The sequence below is a fragment of the Drosophila grimshawi genome, unplaced genomic scaffold (assembly GCF_018153295.1).
Source record: "Drosophila grimshawi isolate 15287-2541.00 unplaced genomic scaffold, ASM1815329v1 contig_848, whole genome shotgun sequence".
Classification (NCBI taxonomy): domain Eukaryota; kingdom Metazoa; phylum Arthropoda; class Insecta; order Diptera; family Drosophilidae; genus Drosophila; species Drosophila grimshawi.
The window spans coordinates 19,506,299-19,527,069 of NW_025063692.1; the positions used below are offsets into that span (position 1 = coordinate 19,506,299).

The 20,771-nt window shown below is 41.9% G+C and overlaps 1 protein-coding gene across 1 annotated transcript; it reads right to left on the reverse strand.

The window, feature by feature from the left end:
- Positions 1 to 1,083: 1,083 nt before the first annotated feature.
- LOC6564915 lies at positions 1,084 to 20,533 on the reverse strand. The gene is made up of 10 exons (XM_043216220.1): positions 20,206 to 20,533; positions 18,239 to 19,101; positions 15,398 to 17,641; positions 9,874 to 10,342; positions 7,657 to 7,836; positions 5,801 to 6,339; positions 5,140 to 5,543; positions 4,589 to 4,961; positions 3,014 to 4,441; positions 1,084 to 2,447 (listed from the first exon to the last, which is right to left on the reverse strand). Exons 2-10 carry the CDS (start codon positions 19,052 to 19,054, stop codon positions 1,953 to 1,955), a joined length of 6,948 nt encoding a protein of 2,315 aa, XP_043072155.1. The 5' UTR covers positions 19,055 to 19,101; positions 20,206 to 20,533; the 3' UTR covers positions 1,084 to 1,952.
- Positions 20,534 to 20,771: the final 238 nt, after the last annotated feature.

The following is a 20,771-nucleotide window of genomic DNA, read 5'->3' on the forward strand; positions in this document are numbered from 1 at the left end:
CGTTGTTTCTGTTACACATTTTACGTTACACTATATAATTCAATAACTGTAAGTTAATATCGCATCGAAGCAGACAGATTATTCTGGATACATAAATTATACAAAAATATTTTTAAAAAATAAATAAAAAATACCCTCTGCAGGGGCATTAAAAGTATATCGCATATTTATTATACAGTAAAAAAAATACATAATTAAAAAAAGAATATATATATTTAAAATATAATGATATAATCAAATAATATCTAAACGCTTAAGTATACTCGCTAGTTATAAAGTATTTCTCTTTCAATTTCATATATGATATTAAATAACGCGAGAAAAAAATACATTTAGTTTTTATAGTTTTGTTTTGGTTTTGCTTATGATTAAATTTTTTGAGTTTTTTGGTTTTGATTTTTGTTCTAGGTTTGCGCCAAATGCGTGTGAGAGAGACCGCTATAGCAACAAATTGCACTACACTCAAATATATATGCACATATATAGTACATATGCATACATATATGATATATATATTATATATATATATATATATTTAATTTAATATAATAATGTAATACAATTTAATTTATATATATTTTTACTTAAAATCAAATGCAATTCTTTTCATTGAGCAAACACGTTCGATAATGCGAATAAACTAAGCGATCAAAAGTAAACAAATTAATTATTTTGGTATTGTTATTTGTTAATTTTGTTTCTTTTTTTGTGTTTTATTTTTGTTACATTTCTAGCACCCAGCATGTAATAAATAAATTCATAGACTTAATTCATTTGGTTTCTCTTTTCACGTTTGGTTGATGCATTTTTAAATAAACTTTAAAGCAACATTTAACGTAATTTCTCTCAATTTTTTTAATTGAATTAAATATAATTTTTGTTCATTTTGTTTTGAGTCATTTATCATATAATTTGAATATTTTTTGTTTTATTTCATATGGAATTGTTTGCAATTGTCTTAACTTGAATTTTACATGCACAAATACTGCTGCAAATAGTCTGAGGGGGAAGAGTTCAAGAGGCTATAGACCAACTTATACACACACACACATACACGCACACACATGCACACACATACACACACACACACACATACACACATACACATACATGCCTAAAGAAAGAGAGAAGAAAGGGATCGCTAGAGGGGGTTGTGAAAGTGGGAGGGAGCAACTCAAACACTCGCTAGAATCAACGCGAAATTGGTTTCAACTTTTAACTCAATTGGATGCAAACTTAAGCAACACTTTTCTTAACTCATTTGTACACTCAGAAAAAAAGCACAATGAGAATTTACTACTCAAGTCAAGTACAAACGTTGTCAAAATGCGACCAAGGCCAAAAATTCAACTCTTATTTCAAGAACGTTTTTTGTGATTCTCCAAAAATGTCTAAGTGTGTTTTTTTTAGAATAGTTTAAGCTTGATTTGATTACTTGAAATATGATATTTAGTTCTTATTTGAAGTACTCAAGTTCTTTACTTAATCCTGATATCGGTAAGATACTATTAAATCAGGTTGAATCGACAATTGAAATACTTAAATTTAGAGTTGCAACCTTTTAGTCGTTCTTAAAGCTCAAACAAAAATTGAAAAGCGTTTTTTGTCCTTGACTTAAGTTGTTCTGTTTCTATATATGAATCAATTCGATTATACATTCTTTTCTTAAGAATAATTAGAAACAAATTCGACTTGAAATTTCCAGAACAAAATAGGAAAGGGATTCTAGCCCGGCTATACTTGAATTTAGAGCAGTATTTTTCTCTGAGTGTATACTTTGGGCTGTCTGGTTTTTGGCTTATGAGTTTTTGGGGCGTGGCTTGAAGTTTCGCTCATCTGTTGCCGGTGGCGCCACCGCCGCCCAAATGAACTGAAGTCGCTGACAACTCGACGCGTTGACACTGGCGGCGCTCGACAATGACCGCCGCTGGCAGCGACTATTCCAGCCCGGGTCATACATTCATTGCATAATAAACGGATCCTTGAGCCGCAGCAGCAGCTGCTGCTCCAACCTGTTGCTGTTGCTGCTGCTGCTGTTGCTGTTGTTGCTGCTGTTGCTGTTGTTGCTGTTGTTGCTGCTGCTGTTGCTGCTGTTGCTGTTGTTGGGCGATGTTGCTGGGTGAGACCATGGCATTGCAATCGCTATGCGAAACAGCTGCTGCGCCCTCGGGCACGCCCCTCTCACTAAAGCCTGGCATACCGCCCTCTGCCCCATATTGATAGTGTTGCGACAACAGACGTTGTTGTTGTTGTTGTTGTTGCTGTTGTTGATGTTGCTGATGTTGGTGTTGCTGGTGTTGTTGCTGCTGCTGCTGCTGCTGTTGCTGCTGAGCTGCTGTGTGCGGATGTTGTCCATAGTGGGCGGCATGACCACGCCCACTTACCACATGCAACTGCATACCAGGCAAAGCATATCCAATCGGCACGCGAATCGTTTGCTGTGTCACCTGCAAAGTATTCAAAATTACCATTAAATGTATTTCAGAATTTCTCAACTTTTAACTGAAAGTTGGTTAAGTAATTAATTGTAAAGTTAACAATATCATATCATAAAAATTCTTTAAAAATGTATATAGGCATTTCACACATTAAAGTTAAAACAAGGAAAACAAATCAGACAAATTTTAGTCACAATTTAGTGCAAAAAGGACAAACGAAATATATTTTGTGGTTCCAAAATGTTAGCAAAATAAAATTCAATTTCGAACGTGACTAAATTAAAGTTTTGTCACATTCGCAATCGACCCGGAAAATACAAGATGAACTTGACTGAAACTTGGTTTTTGTTTGTTTACCTGGCCAATAGCTACCAATGTAATTAAAAAAAAAAACAAATCTCAGAGATTGAGGCGTGTTTTTGCTTTGGCAACAATCCAATTACGTATTTATGTAGCTACTATTGGATGCTTTGCATCCCTTTTGCCATATGCATACCTAGTCTACTTTGGTGGCTTGGATTCTAGATTATAACTTGCATCATTTTGAATTGAGGCCAAACTTGCAAATTGCTCACCTGCTGATATTCCAAAATGTTCTGTCGCTGCATGTGAGCAAGTTTTGGATCGACGCTGCTGCTGGTGGCGAATTGTGAATAGGTCTCTGCATTGTAGGGTATGAGGACCATGGTCTGATGATAGTTGCGCAGTGGCGGCGGTGACTCTGGCCGCCTTGTTGGACTCCTAGCAAAGTGGCTGCTGTAGCTGCTGCTGTTGTGCTTGCTCTGCTCGATGGCAGTCGCCGTTGCCGTTGCCGTCGCCGTTGCCGTCACACTCTGGCAATTCTGGGCAGCGGCGGCGGCATAGAGGAGCGCTGCCTCATCGGCCGAGGTGCCGCCACCCTGCTGCTGCTGGATCATCGTCTGGCGGAACATGGCGCCCGCCGGCAACGTTTGATAGTAGGTCTGCTGTATCGCTGCCGCAGCTGTTGCATCCATGGGGAAACGCTGCTGCTCACCGCTCTCGCTGTAGAAGCTCCACGTGCGCTGCTCCGTCTTCTGCTGGGCAATTGTGTTTGCCTGCAGTGCAGCTGCCATTTGTTGCTGCAATTGCGCCTGAGCCTGGGCCTGCTGCTGCTGTTGCAATTGTTGCTGCTGCTGTTGTTGTTGCTGCTGCTGTTGCTGCTGCTGCTGCTGCTGCTGCTGTTGTTGCTGCTGCTGCTGCTGTTGTGGCAAGTTTTGTGGCGAGGGATTCTGGGTGAGCTGCTTGGTGTAGCATTTAATGGCCTGCGGAACCGGTTGACTGCTGATCACCGTTGTGGGTATCTGTTGTGTGAGCTGCTCCTGCATCTGTGCCAGAATCTCATTGGTAGAGCTAAACTTGGGCTTGATTCCACGCACAGATGGACGCTTATTGAAGCCATAATCATTCTGCTCGTCATCATCGCTGCTCGCCTGGCTGGCGCTCTCGATGCCCGTATAGCGTTTCTTCAGCTGCTCGGTGCGCTTCGCCTCCGCCTGGGCAAAGGCGGCCAGTTCGTCCTGTTGCGTCGTCTCTTGACCGGGCGTCCCGGCAATCACATCCGGTGCCACCTTGCGCGCCTCATCGCCACCACCACCAATGCCACCACCCAAGGCCAGGCCCTGAGCCATTGCTGCCACAGCTGCCTGCTGTGCTGCGGCTCCTCCCTCGCCCGCTGCGGCACCCAGCAACTGACTCATATTAAAGTCGGCGGCAGCAGCAGCAGCGGCAGCAGATGCATAATGATGCGCATGATGCGCATGCGTCCCGTGTCCATGCTGGTGAGCTGCTGCGGCGGCGGCCAGCGTATAATATGAGGACAGATCATCCTTGTTGCCAGCGACGCAGGCGGTGAGCGGTGCCAGTGTCGACAGGAACTGACGCTTCGGTTCGTTCTGGCGCGGCGGTGTCCGATGGATTTGCGTATGCACCACTGGTACCTGTATGCCCATGCCCAAATCCGGTGCGGCGGGACAACGACACTCCTGAAACCCCAACGAAACAAGACAGTTATTAATATGGCTACCATAAAATGGGTCTATTTAAATATATAAAAAATACAATTTTTATTTCTATAATTGTTGTTTTCCTTTTGAAAGGAAATCTTGCGAGCAAGATGTATGTGTGCCCACCTGCGGTATGATGACAATGGGATTCTCTTCGAGCTCCATGATCTTCTCCTGCTTCTTGTCGCGACTGAAGATGTCGGCGATTTTCTTGTACGCCGACGAGCCGCTGGACGAGCTGGAAACGGAGCTGCTGGGCGAGAAGCTCTTCTCGCCATTCATAAACTTGGGCGCCAGCGTATTGGGATTCTCCTCGCCGGCAGGACTATCGCGCTGCGCCAGCTCAGAGCAATCGCGTTCGCTGGCCTGATCCTGATCCTGATCAGAATCACCAACGCTGCGTGCCAGCGACAGCTCCTCGGCGAGATCCTCATCAATGTCGCAGGTGAGCTGCTTGATGCGCTCCTCCAGCGATATATCTGACTTGACGGCCTTTTTTCTGCAAAAAAAAAAACAAAATCAAAAAGAAAATCAAAATTGGTAGATATTAAATACTTTGTTCAAAGTTAAGCGCTTTCAAGTCGAGCAATTGATCTGAACCAATACCGGTTCAAGGATTCTCATTTGCTTTGAGTAAAGATAGATTCCAAAGTGGAATGTCAGAAGTCAGCACTTACTTGATGAGGGAACGCCTGAGTATGTTGCGCTCCATGCTGCGTCGCAAGGTGTCCGAGTCGCCACAGCTGCCAGGCAAATGGGTAACAAGGCATCCGGCACGCTTCGATTCATCGAAGGCCCGCAACGCCTCCGAGGTGAGAACGGGTGCCTGCTGCGCCGAAACGCTGGGGAAGAGTTGACGCACCGCCGAATTGGGACGCAGTGCATTGTTAAAGAGCGTCGAATGCTTCTTGATCGGTATCAGCTCATTGATCTGATTCTCGCTGTCGTCCATCTCGCCGGACAGCGACTGGCCATCGCCATCAGTGCCGGCATTCGCCTGATCCTCGGTCACAAAGCGCACCGAACGCTTCGTGGCGCCGCTCTCATCCTCTGAGGTGGTGTTGTTCTGATCATCCGATTGCTGTCAATGCATTAATAATTAAAGTTAACAAAACAAAGTTGCAAGTCTTGTTGCCGGAATTCTACCCAAATTCATCCATTCTAGATTGAAAAATCTTAACTACCAAATTTTTAAACTCAATTTAAGATGAACAGTCTTAAATCTAGAATAAATGAATTTAATGCTAGAATTCATTCGTTGCTCTTTTGAATCAATAATGCATTTTTCTTTGTGTTTCTTTCATTAAGGAGCAGTTTGAAGGAGTTGCTGCTACGCACCTGTGAAATGGAGTCCTGTTTCCAGAGTTTGCCGCCTTTCAGTATGCCGCTGATCTGTGTGGTCGTTGTCAGCTCCTTGGGCGGTATGGGCGGCGGTTTCTGCTCATCATATTGCTCTGTGGCAGCAGCGGCCGCAGCGGCGGCGGCAGCAACTGCCGCTGCCTTGGCTGGCAGCGCTGGTGGCATCATCTCAGTTGCTGGCACGGCACCAGTCGCGGCGCCAGTTGCAGTTGCTATTGGTGCTGGTGCGCCGACTGTTGCAACAATATCCTCGTGCGACTCACGGATGATGCGTCGCTCGGTCACTGTGGTCATAGTGGTAATAGTTTCAACAACAAATCGTTTTTTTTTGGCTGCGCTACTGCTGATGCTGCTGCTGGCGGCTGGCACCAGGCTGCTGCTGCTGCTGCTGCTTATATAACCGGAACCGGAAACGGCAACGGAACTAGAACTGGCCGCAGGACCAGAACCAGTTACCGTGCCAATCACCGTGCCAGTGGGCTTGCTACTGCTACTGCTTGAATCCTTTCTAACTTTGACTGTCATACACACTCAACACACGGATACGAACAAAATGTGGCATGTGGCATGTGGCACAGTCACAGTCACAGCGAGCGGCATTTGTTGAATTTTTTTATTTGTAATTGTCGTAATTGTTGCAATTGTTATACGTTAAGTCAGACAAAAGAGAGCATTGTACATTACATTTGCATTGACTGTTGTGAAAGGAGTTTGAGTAAAAAGCGAGCGAAACAAAGAGAGAGCGAGAGCGAGAGGGAAAACGAGAGCGAGAGGGAGAACGAGCGTGCGAATGATAGAGCGAGATCGAACGATTTGGTTGGGAGCCCTTATCAAGTGTGCAGTATTAATACTTAACTGATATTGATAGATTCATCAGCATTGTATAACAGTTATATGACAGCATAAGACATATGTCCAACAGTTGTATGACAATTGTATATTGTGAAAGTAGCTGTTATAAATAGAATACAACTGGCTTTTATTAGCTGTATTTGATTACTTAAACTCTTAAGTATTATGCAGATTGTTCATACAACAGTTGTTGTATTGCGTTGATTGCCTAACACAATTTCATTGTATTTGCTTGACACAGTTATGCAACTCTGTTCTAACATTTATATAATAAGTGGTAAACAGCTCCTCAAACAGAATAAGCCAGTTTTAATCGTCTAAAATTTGTAATATCCGAAGTAAATTATGGCAATGCTTTAACATTTCGTATTAGAGCAGAATACAACACAATTTATATGAATTTCATCAAAGTATTATATAACTCATATAACAGTCATATAACAGCTGCACAAATCGATGCAAATGAAATGCGAATTTTATATTTGAATGTTGCAAGTGAAATTTTCCTTCTTGACTTGAGTCTGACAATTGAAATGAATGCATAATGTACGATGCTCAGGGTTGTAATCAAAATCAAATACATATACAAAAGCATATATGTATGGGTATGCTATATATGTACATACGTGTGTAGGTGTAGATGATAGGTTCGAATAAGAATCTAAGCGAATGATGAATTTAATTTTTGCTCTTTGCTATGACCGCTTGATTGCCAGTGAGAGAGTCTCAATTCATTTGTTGTTGCTTATCGAATCGGGAGCTGGTGTTCTTTATACATATATATATATATATATACACATATATATATATATGTATATATATTTATTTTTATTTTTTTTTTTTATGCAGCTATGCATGAGATAATGTACGATATATATACAAAAGCTAATAATGACTGCATTTTGAGGGGAATATTATACATTTTTGGGGATGAATGTTTTCATTCAGTTTGGTTTATTTTGGATTTGTCTTGTTTAGTTTACCTGCAGATGGAGCAGTGGGCTTATATTGCGATTGGAGCACATATTTGGGCCGCTCCTCTCCAGCGATGATCTCCTTCTGCGTGATTCGTCGCTCCGGTGAGCTCGTGTGTAACGGTAAAATTGCTACGGCTGGCACCCCAATCGGCGTCAGCTCCTCTCCACATTGCGAGGAGCCGCACTCTGTGGCGAGAAAGAGACGGAAAGAGAGAGAGAGTGAGAAAGAGAAACTCTGAGAATGTTGGTTCGACTAGCATATTTTTGTTTGTTACTCTTGAATGATATGTGTATTTAACAAATGGAAATTAACTTTTATTTTCACTCAAAATAAAATCAAAATTAATTTAGAAAAAATATAATTGAAAATAAATGTGTGTTCTGATCTCAGTGAGTTATCGATAACAAATAAAATAAGCTTCTTCTAGAGTAAGTGATACACAAATATCTCATAGTCTCTGATTGGCTACCTCATTCAATGTCCAAAAGGGTATACACATTGAGTGATGAGTAGCATGAAAATTAAAAATGTTCGGTTATGATCAATTTAGAAAGAGCTTGTTTTGCCTGTTGCTTTTGCAGCGGAATCGCGCTTGAAGGATTACTGCTGGCAAGGCAGGGCACTGTAGAGCAGAGCAGAGCAGAGCAGAGCAGAGCAGAGCAGAGCAGAGCAGGGCAGGGCAGAGCATGGTCGGGGGTTGGGCACAATCTGAGTCGGTGGCACCCACTCCGGTCACAATAATTCCGCTTCGTTAGGCGCAACAATTAATGTGAAAAGTCAGCTCGGAAACAAGGGGCCGACATCTGTGTTTTATTATTATTTTATTTTCATTTTTTTCCCTGTTCCGTTTGCTTGTCGCCCGTCAAACAATCAAGCGTGACCGATATTAATGCAAATGTATGCCCCCACCCCCTACCCCCTATCCCCTACCTGTGGAACAGTGTCGCAAATGTGGCATGTCCTTCTGTGGAGGTTCGCAAAGCAAAAGACCAAATTGAACCACAAACAACTATAAACTACAAACTTGCGTTTGTTTACCCATTTTGTTAAGTTCCCATAAATCAATCAACACAACATTGTTTATTTTTTGGTGAACCAACTTCGACGTTTACGGCAATGCGGTTATCGTTGCTATCAAAACCGAAAACTTACGAATTTATACATGTTTTATGTTCCATAAACCCCATCTATAGCTAAAGGCCAAAGTTACCACAATGTTTGTGCCACAGCTATTGCAAAGATAGAGAAAGAGTGAAATGTTCTCAACTGAGTATTGTGCTTCAATTTGCAAGATAGTTGCTGAAACTTTGTCATTAAAAGCTAATGATTATAATCGCAACTTGCTGTTTTGCTTTCAATCGTAGGAAAAAGATTGAGCACCTTTCAGTGCAACATTAAGGCTGAAACTGTTTGTTGCCAACAGACGGATGACAGCTGTCAAACTGTATTTCATAGCTTTCACGTCATTGAAATTGATTGGCAAGCTTTCATCCTCACATCGTGAGCTGACATACTAAATGAAATTTAATTAACTATACAATTTCATAAGCCCTCTCTCTCTCTCTCTCTCTCTCTCTCTCTCTATGTCTCTCTGTCTCTTTCTCTCTCCCTTTGCACTGCGACAAAAATAAAAATGAAAATGGCGTCCAATTTACGGCCGGCACTCAATAGTCTAGACCCCATCTAGCTTATGGCTGATGACTGCCAGTGCCCTGTGCCTGGGCATAAATGTTTGCATAAATATTAACTCATAATTACATTCGACAAAGGCGAACGAAAACGTTGTGAAAAGAAAAAAAAAAACATAAATAAAAAAGAACCGGACTCTGATTCCCCACCCAAAGGGATACTCGCTAATTGCATTGCAGTTTTGTATTATGCGAGTGAAACTAAGGTCTTACACTGCAAGAAAAAAAAAGACGTAGGCCTTAAAAATGCAAATCCAATTCAAAAACCAGAAATAAATTCTGTTCTCCTTCTTTTTTTTTTTTGTACTTCAAAATAAATCATTGTCTATAAGCCGGGAAACTAGAGCAAAAGAATACAACAGAAAAAAAAAGTGGAATCCAATTCTTATTTTGCGCTTGAAGAAAACGCTACAAATCGCAATTATATTGTTGCCTTGCACTTATTCTCTTTTTCATGTGTAGGACCTGTATATGCATATATATATATATTTACATATATATACTGTATTACTGTGGAATGATGGCGCAATTTACCTGCATCCTGCAGTTGCTTTGCGGCACACTCGGCGCACTCGGCGCACTCGGTGCAAACGCCCTGCAGCTCCTCATCAGTTGGCTGTAATTGTTGTTGCTGCTGCTGCTGTTGATGTTGTTGTTGTTGGTGCTGCTGCTGCTGCTGCTGCTGCTGTTGCTGAGCACTGCCAGCGGGTGGTGGGGGTGGCGGTATTTGGGTGTTGCCATTGCCATTGCCGGTGCCATTGGAATTCCCATTCCCAGTTGCAGTGGCACTCGCATTGCCGTTACCGTTACGTGCCGCCAACATTGCCGCCCGCTGCTGCTGCAGACGCTGTATCACCTGCAACTGTTGCAGATGCTGTGCGCCAAAGATGTGGCCGCTAAGCGCACCGCCCAACGTATTCTTCAGGCTGTTGTCCTTGTAGCCATCGGGCGGACTGAGAGCCGCATCGTCCACAAACTCAATTGGCGGCTGAAATTTGGGGCTCTGTGCAAAATGCAAATGGAAAATGTTAAAAGAGTTAAAAGAGTTATGCACAACGTGAACATGACGAGATGATGGTCGCACAGAGAGACCTACTTAATTCTAGTTAACTAACTAAGTTACATAAGTACACACAAACATATATATATATATATATATATATATATATATAAGATTTAAGCTGCTGGCAGTATACACGTAATTGTGCACCCTGCCGCAAATTAAGCTAATTGAGTTTTATAGCCAGACGGAATGGGGGCGAAATTGCATGCTCTCTGCATGTGTGTGTGTGTGTGTGTGTGTGTGTGTGTGCTGGTGTGGTTGTCTGGTTTGATGAACTATGTGCTCATAAATCTGTGTTAAGTTTTCTGCCTGCTGCTCAGGCTGTGGCAACCATCTACCTAATCACAGCGCAAGATGACACTTGTGTGCGTATAACACTTGTACTTACACTCACTAATCACAGTTCACGTTGTCATCTGAGCTCTTCAATCGTTTTCTATCGTATTATGAGTACAGCTTGTACAATGGCATAGAATATCAGCTGCTTGCACTAATCGATATTTTTGATGGTGTATAACTATTTAGCAAAGAGTCAACAACTCAAATTTGCTGTTATACACCATATATATATATACAGATTATATATATATATAGATTGTGTGCACAGTGCTTAGACAATTAATTAGCCAGAAGAAAGCTTATTTACTTAATGTTGGCCGCATTGGGTGTTTGTCCCTTCATTGTTTAAACCAAGTGTGACTCGTACTCTTATAATAGTTGTATAACAGTCATGCATTGGCTTAATTGATATATAATTTGTATATCCGACGTAGAACAGTTGAAAAATCATTGAAATAGTTGTCCATCATCAAAGTATAAGAGTTAAAAGCAAAAAAAAAACGTGTTTGAACAATTATCCAGCATGAGCCAAGTAGCATTGAGCAGCATTCAATCTGCGTATAACACTCGTATAACACTCGTATTACCGTTGAACACTAGTTAATCCCATTGTTGAGGTTACGTAAGCGGGTCATTAGCGGATATGGATCAAAAGTTTTCAACACTCACACAACCACAAGCCGCAGAGAGAATCAAGGCCACCAAACATGCACATATCTGCTCATGTATTGCTCTCTCTGTGTGTGTGTGTGTGTGTGAGAGCATTCGACATCAAATTATAATTGGAAGTAAAGACAAATGTGGCCGTGTACGCGAATACAGCCATTTAAGAATGCATTTGCAATTCCAAGAAGAAGAAGCCGGCAACAAAGTCTAGGCCAAAAGTTCGCTGCGGTTTTTGCGGCAGAGGCAATCAGAGGCCAAGACTTTTGTTTTCTGCTTCTTCTTCTTCTCTTTTTTAGTTAGGGTTTTTTTTTTTTTTTTTTTGGGTAAGTTAAGTTGAAGAAGTGCCACATAAAGCAAAACTCAACACATACACATAACGCTAGGGATGTGGAGGTAGTTGGAAGTGTAGAATGACAATTGCAAATGGAAAATGGAAAATGGAAAATGCAAAAGTCGACGGCAAAACTTTTAGCATACGAAATGCCAACATTTTTCTGTAGTTTAACCAATTTTTTGTATTTATTTTTTTTTTTTGTGTCTGGGAATGCGAGGGTCGTTGGGGGGGGGGGGGGGCGAGGGGGGATGGGTTTTGGGGCAAGGTTTGAGGGATTATACAACGCGGGTTTGTAAACTTGTTACATCCACTAAATGCATATTAAACTCTTCAGAGCAAAGAGACACAGCGAGAACTATATGAGGCGTGACAGGGGGGTAGGTGGCCGACGAGTGGTTGAGGTAAAGAAGCACAAGAAGAAGAGGAGACCCGAGACTTTTGCCACATGCTTGAGCAGCGCCAAGTCAAGTGCATTGGGCAAACCACCCACTTGGCCAGGACACTCAGCCAGATAGGACGAAGACATTGGCATAGGCTATGGGCCGTGGCCTGGCGAAAGCAAAGCGGGAGTGGAGGGGGAGAGCAGGTCTGAGAGGAGCGTAGATAAGCAAAAAGCGGCGCACTCAAGTGACGCTCATGTGTCAGAAAATTGAAATTTAAACGCTGCTTGAGTGCCGCTTAGGTTCGATGCAAAGGCAAAAAGTAAGCAAAGAAAAGGGGGATTTCAAGGAGCGGGTGCCAAGAAAGCAGAGAGCCTAATGTGCATTGACACACAGATACACATACATACAGACAGGCAGACAGACAGACAGAGTCAGCAACGACTGCAACTTGGCCCATGTCCTTACACTCAGCAAAAAAGTCGCCCAATTAAAACTATAAACCTAAAACCTTAAAACTGTTTTGTGTTTAAAAAACTGAATTTAATGCAACCTTTTAGCGAATAGTAAGTGCGATATAATTGATCAGATTGAAGTGCATTTGAGTTTGCTGTGTAAAAGTTTAGTTGCCCAGTTGAAAACACAATTACTCCGATTAAGTTTCTCTTTAAGTTTTTATCTTTAAGTTTCTCTTTACAAAATTAAAGAAATTTCGCAAACTTGTTAGAAGTGTTTGAAGAAACCATAGCTAAAGTACAATTTTTCCTAACCTGATCCAATTTGGGTTTGTTACTTGCAATACATTTTTTTTCTGGGTGCAGCGACAGAGAGGGACTGAATTAAGCCGTTGCTGAAGGAGAGAGACAGAGCTAGTCGCTGTGACGGCAACTTTGCCAGTGTGTCCTTAGAATATGAAATGCGAACATCACGATAAAGGGCACACTTCAAGGCACAATTTCATAAAACAATATATCTTCTGTAAATATATATATATACGTACATAAATATATGTATGTATTTAGCACATAATACACACCCACCACACACACACACACACACACAACAACAACAATGTTGCTGCAGTTTCGGGTTGCATTTTGTGTAAAAGTTTTTAAGTGATTTATACTGCGAATGGAGCAAAGTGGTTGGCAATGGGGATGCCATAAAGTGGCTGGGGAGAGATGTGCTGGTCCAAGGAGGTTGCGTGGGTGGCAAGCAAACTACAAACTTGTAGCTGCAGCACACAATGCATACAATGTGTGGCTGACTTGCAACTGCCACTTGAAGGATGCAGCATATGCAAGAAACTGGATATAGTATCATCGAATAGTATACAAAGAGAGAGAGAGAGAGAGAGAGAGAGTGAGAGAAGCGACAAATAATAACTAATCTAAATTCAAATGTAACTATTTTGCAGTATTGTTTACAGTGTACAAAAAGTAACTTTGTTTATATATATGTCTATGTTGACACTGTTAGTCGGATAGTGGGGCAAGTTGATAAAGAAAAAAGAATGCACCTGTTAGAGCAAAGTGAGAAATGATTAAACAAAGTGTTCGCACAGCAAAGCAATGAGTGAAATAATCCATTTGATAATCGAGCTCTTTGAAGCAATTTCAAACAGAAAAATGCAATTTAATCGAGACAAAAGCAAATATTTTTGCGAAAATTCAGCTTACGAAAACGATTAAAGGAAAAATGCAAGAGAGAAAAAAAAAGCGAAAAACATAAAAGGTTCTCAATTCTACAAACATAATACAAAAATAATTGGAATGAAAAAAATATGGATATGGAAAATATCTTAAAAGCGTTGGGCAAACTACTGCAAGAAAAACAGCTAAAATGAGCATTTTTAGCTTGAAATACCGAAATAAAGTTTCAAAACATAAACAGACTGCTCAAGAATATGCAAATGGGCTCATATACATATGTATATATGTATATGTGGGTGTCCTTCAAGGCGATTAAAATGGGTCTGCTACAATTTGAGGATGGTATTCAAAAGCAAGAGCTTTAAGGACTCTGACTAATGTTATTGAATGCACATGACTAACAACCCACGTGAATGTGTCCGTGAATGTTATTTAAATCGAAGGAAATGGGCAAATGTGAGTGTCTAAAGGAAAAATGTAAATACAACAACAAGAACGCCGAGCTCAAAGGAAATTGCGAATGATGAGTCAACCGTTTGACAAATGACTGAATGGCAAATTCAATAATCAATAAAGCAAATTGGCTCTAATGATGATATAATATAATGTGACCTTAAGAATGAAAATACCAATAATAGTGTCTCAAAGCAGGCAAAATAAAACGTCAACAAAGTGAGTATGGAAGGAATTGGATTTCATCCCTTCAATTGAAATTTACTTTAATTTCAACTTATTGATTTGATAAAAAAAAAAGTCAAGTAAAGCAAAAGTTGTGTTAAATTCACAGTTCACTGAGAAAGTACAAGGAATGTCAAAGTGTTATCAAAAGCAGACAGAGAAAAGAGAGAGAGAGAGAGAGAGAGACAGAGAAGGGGAGAGAATTTATTGCCACCTGTCAGCAGTAATCAATGTTTGTAAACAAACAAATCAATGTAAAAGAAATGATGCCTGCATCTGACAGTTAAATATGAGTTGGATAATATTATCGATTCGCAAGCGTTGACAACTTTTGGCCAACATGCCAGAAGAGGCACGAGATTTTGTGGCAGCAAGCGGCTTAAGCGCCATACGAACCGTCATAACGAGTGCTAGGTGTCAACTTGGTCGAGGCAACTCTGCTGTTGCACGTGCAACGCACACCCCACACACACACACACACACAATAGCTACACTTCCAAACAAAAATTGTATGCAAATCACAGTTTATCATCGCTTGTAAATTACAAAATTGTAATTGTAGAAATGAATTGCATAACAATTAAAGCCATTTTTTTAACATTTTATTTATTTTTTTTGTTTTTCTCAAAAACACAAAGAATTTATGAAAAGAGCTGGCAATTATTTACAATTGGTCAATTTTTCAATAATCTAAGGCATACACTTGTTTCCAAGTGCAAACACACTCACACACACACACACACACTCATGTGCAGAAAGCGTGTGAGAGAAAAAGAGAGGAGAAAGAGGCTTAGGCTGCCTAAGCACTTCAGCTTTGAGCACTTGTGCAACACTCGACATAATCCGCTTAACGTGGGGAGTGCAGCAGGAAGTAAGCTCGAATCCCTCCCCCGCCCCAACCATTCATATACATATATTTGTAAAGGTATTCAACTCGTTCACTCACCTGTGGCGTTCGTCCATCCGCTGTCTCAGCGGCATTGACCGCATAGTTGCATTGGCAACCCTCTTCGCAGCAGAGGCGCACCAGCTCGTGCTCGCCACAGGTGCAGGGCTCCTCATCCTCCTCATCGTAGGCGCAATCCTCGCGTATCAATATTATATAGTCCGCCTCGAAGAACTCGTTGCGTGTCTCGTCGAAAACAACACGATTCTTGCGCACCGGCGGCGGTCGATTGGGTTTCTTGAGCAGACCGCGCAGCTGGCCGTTGACTTCACGCATTGTGAATAGTGCTTCGGTTGCCGTTGCAATTGTTGGTAATGATGTGGTGTGTGTGGTAGCGAGTGCACTCGTTATATGCTTCCTCTTGTTGCTGTTGTTGTACTCGTTGTTGTTGTTGCTGCTGCTCGTCAAATTGGTGTATTCTGCATACGCTAAGCACTCATCGCACTGGCAGTCGTTGCAATTGCTATCGCTGTACTCGCTGTCGCTTTCGTTCTCCGTCGCCGTCTCCTTCTCCTTCTCGTGCTCGTTGTCGTTGTCCTGTTGCTCGCTAACAAATTCAGCGAGTAACTCGTCGTAGCACTGAAAACCGCGTCGCTGCTTATTACCCACTGGTACTGTTGGCGTTTGACTTTGACTTTGACTATTGTGATTAATGTCGAGCAGTTGAAGCTGTCTTGCCGCTTTCAAATATTCGCCAAATCGCTGCACATCAAACTCGCTGAGTGTGGTCACAAAATTGGCGGCGTCAACCGTAGCAGCGTCTGTCAACGAATCGCTGCAATTGTTGCCACAACTGCTATCTGTCGGCACAAAAGCACTGCGTACGCCAGTTGTTGCAACGCTTGCTGTTGTTGCTGTTGCTTTTGCTGAAGCTGTTGCTGTTGCTGTTGCTTTTGCTGTAGCTGTTGCTGTTGCAATTGCTGTTGTAGTCTCGAGCACCTGCTCGCCAAGTGCTTCAATTTCAATCAGCACCTGGTCGCTGTCAATGCGACGACAACTGTCAGCGACAGCAGTTTCAATTGCGCTCACGCTCAAGCTCTCGCTCCCGCTTGCACGCTCACCGCTCACGCGCAGTGACGATAAGTCTGGCAGCTGAGTATTCAGCAATTGCTGCTGCTGCTGTCTGCTCCCAATGCTCCCACTGCTGCTGCTGGTACTGCTGCTGCTCGAACTCCTGCTCGAACTGCTGGCAATTTTATCATTTCCAATGCCTTGAATATAATTTGCATTTAATTGTATTGCACTTGAGCCATTCACTAATTTATTATTGTTGGCAATTGCTGTGGAAGGAGTGGAAAGAGTGGAAGGTGTGGGTGTTGTTGCTGTTCTTGTTGGGCAATTTTCTATTGCTGCTGCTATTGCTAGCAACGAGGGTAGTTTCTTTGTTGTGTGCTCAACTGACGATGTGCAGGCATCTAGTTGTAGTTCTTCTTCTTGTTCTTGTTGCTGTTGTTGTTGCTGTCTCAAGGATGCCTTTACACAATCAACTTCAGCAGCAACACTACAGCTGTTGTTGCTGCTGCTGTTGCTGTTGTTGTTGTTGTTGGTGTTGGTGTTGTTGTTGTTGTTGTTGTTGCTGTTGCCACTGTTAACGCGTCCCTGAAAATTGTGCTGTAAACGTTTCAGACGCTGACTGGCCACAAAATCATCGACCAAATCCTGCTCAAAATCAATAAGATCGTAATCGTTGCAGCTGATTGCTGTTGGTGGATTATTGCTCGTCTTGTTGATGTTGTTGCACTCGTTGTTACTCGTTGTTGGTGTTGTTGTTGTTGTTGTTGTTGTAGTTGTTGTTATTATTGTGGCCTGCTTTAATTGCTGCTGATCGTTTGCATCGCAGTCGATGAGCGTGTAGTTAGATACGCACTCGTTACCGTTACCGTTACCGTTATAGTTACTCGTTACTCGTTCTTTCTGCTCGCTATTCGAGTGCGTTGCCAATTGCTTCAACGTGCACTCGTCGCCGTGTTGTTGTTGTTGTTGTTGTTGCTCGACTGCTTTGTTGTCTGCAACACTTTTCACGTAATCCACGTAATCGTCAGCAGCAACAACATCAACATTTGCTGGCACACTCTGCGATGGCAATGGCGATGGCTTCTGCTGGACAATCGTAGTACCAGCAACAACACCAACGGCATTATTATTATCAACAGCAATGGGCTCGTGCCATAATTTCGTGTCTGCTGACTTCAAATATGGCAATGGCAATGGCGTCGCGTTCGCGTTCGCCTCCTGCTCCTGCTCCTGCTCCTGCTGCTTCTGCTCTGCCTCCTCCTCCTTCTCCTCCTTCTCCGCCTTCTCCTCCTTCTCCTTTTGCGATTCTGTCTGGTGCCGTTTTACAATTTCATTTGCCTGGCTAACAAATGTTTTTGTTATTGTTGCTGCCTCGTCTGCTACTGCTGCTGCTACTGCTACTTTTCTTGCTACGTCACTTTGCACATTTTCACTTGAGTATTGAAAAAAAAAATTCACATTTAACGCATTTTGATTGCCATTTTTTTCTTGCTTCTTTTGCACAAATTTTTCTGTACGTTGCGCGCCGTCGTCAGCTGCGCTGTCAGCGTCGCTGTTGACGCCTGTATACAAATTTTGCGCTGCTGCTACTGCTACTACTGCTGCTACTGCTGCTTCTTCTTCTTCTTTTTCTTCTTCTGGCTGCTGGTGTGTTTGGTCAACACTTGTATTGTTATTTGCACAAATTTTCAACAATTGTTTCTCAATTTTTGTATTATTTTGTACAAAATTTGTTATTAACTGCTGCTGCTGCTGCTGTCGCTGCTGTTGCTGTTGCTGCTGCTGCTGCTGCTGCTGCTGTTTGTCAGCTGCGCTTGCTGCGACGACTGCTGGAGCTGTTGGAGCTGCTAGCACTGCTGCTGCTGCTGCTGCTGCTGCTGCTGCTGCTTTGAGTTTGGCTTTGAAAAGCTCACTCTGAATTTTAGGTATTGAGCAGGCGCTGTTGTCGTTGTTGTCGTTGTTGTTGCTGTTGCCTGTTGTCACATTGCTGTTTGGTGGTGGTTGCTTCTGCTGCTGTTGTTGTTCTTGTTGGCCATGGTTAGCAGCATTGCCTGCGTTTGCGCTCCCGCTCACGCTCTCACGCTCGACTTGCGCGCTCTCCAATTTTGTGGCAACTTCCGCTCCTGTGTTGCTGTTGTTGTTGTTGTTGTTGCCGCTGTATTCAGCACGCGCCTGCGCCTGTCTCTGCATGCCATTCAATTTGTTGTCTGGCGCTGGCTGGCACGCCTGCCAGCCGCCGCCCCTCGCCGCCCCTCTCGGCTGCCACGCACAATGCGCCTTGTATTGTTGTTGCTGTTGCACGCCAGCTAGTTGAACACTAGTGCTGCGTGCCTCGCATGCCAAATCAACGTCATCATCATCGACATCAACCACATTTAAGACTCGGCCAACGTTGGCTATGTTACCCACTGGTGCTACTGTTGTTACTGCTGTTGCTGCTGCTCTTGTTGCAGTTGTTGCAGTTGCCTCAATTCCAACAGCAATACTTTGATTAGTGTCGCTACTGCTATTGCACTCATAATTTGCATCTTCATCACATTGTTGCCACTCCTTTTCCTTCTCCTTCTCCTTCTCCTTCCCCTTCTCCTTCAGCACGCTCTGTCCATTTGTTAATGCCAGTGTTAGCATGTCCACAATCAGCATAGTTGCCGCGGGGTTGGGTTAACATACAATATCCAACTGCATTCGAGCTGCGAATTACAATTCACAATTAGTTCAACTCTATGCCTGCAATATTAGCACATAATCATAAATATAATTATAATCATAATCATGACAAGGAATACCGATTGGCTTGCATTGGCTACTTTCTTCAACCGTTAGCCCCATTAACTAGTTGCTAGTTTCTATTTCAATTGTAACAGCAATTATTAGTTTTTAATATCACATCATCTGCAATAGATCAAAGCTTGTAGCAATATCAAAAAAGTTTTTATTGAGGTTAACCAAGTTTTGGTTGGTCTCGAATAAAAATGAATTAAATTAAACACATCAGAAATCGTTGGCTTAGTTTTTCATATTTATAATAAATAATAGAGAAAATAATCTAAATAATAAAGCACTGTATTTTCAATTCTCTTAATTTTGAAAAAGTACGGAAGATTTCAACTCTAGAAAGTGTCGCTATTACAGTCTAAGGAACTTTGACAGAGTTTGAAACTTAAATGTTGTATTTAATTAGTAACTTAATTGGCATAAACATATGAAAAATATTTGTAAGTCCAAGAAACCTAATGAGTTTTGATGAACTTATAGCAATTGAAAGTTTCGGAAGACCATTAATTAAAATTGTGAAATCGCTTCAAAATAATATAACCAGATCTACATTTTTAAGGTAAAAAAAAGAGGTTAAGTCAAGAAACTCATGAAAAAGTGTGTTTTCTAAAATTTATGAAAACCGCTACAGTTTTTAATATGTGGAGATTTATGAGATCCTTAAAATGATATGTTATGATGAACATTTTATAATCGTTAAATTCCCTTGCCAGTCGTAACCAACAAATATTCAGCGGCGAAAAGGTATTTATGACAGGTTCCGGTTGTTACCAAGAAATTTCCATATTCAAATATGTGGGTTCAAAGAAGGTTCAAATTGTTATGGTGACAAAATGTGGGAGTTTTTCTTATCGGAAACTCTCACACAACTCTGACATAACACAACAACAAATATTTACCAACAGGTTCTCTGCCAACCAGTTGAATTTTCCACCTAACTAACCATATAGCATATCTTGAAATGAAGGTTTTTTTTTTGTTTTGTATTTTTCTATTTTTTGCATAAATTATATATTTACCGGCGAAACAAATTTCGACACAAAACTTTTATTGGGAATTTTACGCGCGACTTGTTGTTGACGACTCGATTTCGTTGATGTTGTTGTTGTCGTTGTTGTTGTTACTGCACTGACACAGAAAAAACAGGTGCGCGAATGCAGTGAAGCGCATCCTGTGCCCAGGACACCCCGTGAGACAAAGTAGAGACAGAGTGCGATATAGAGAGAGAGAGATAGAGAGAGGAAGAGAGAGCGAGCAAGCAAGAACTTTAGGGGGTTAGTTCAAAGCTGCACGTTACGCGCCAATGCAGACTGAAAGACACCACCACAAAACAAAACAAAACAAACACACACAGAACACGGAAACAAAAACGTAAACAAAAATATATTCGTGAAATTCTCGAGTTTTTTTTTTTCGTTGATAATAGCGGTTTGCTCTTATTCGGTTAGCTGGGTTGCGATCGCCGTTTAAGACGCACGTCCGAACGCGTTTCGTGACGGAAGTTGACTGAGCAAACGCAAATGAAAATGCGACTCGAAACGCTTTCGGCTCGGTTTTCCGCGTCTTGAGGCTCGGCTCTGCGACT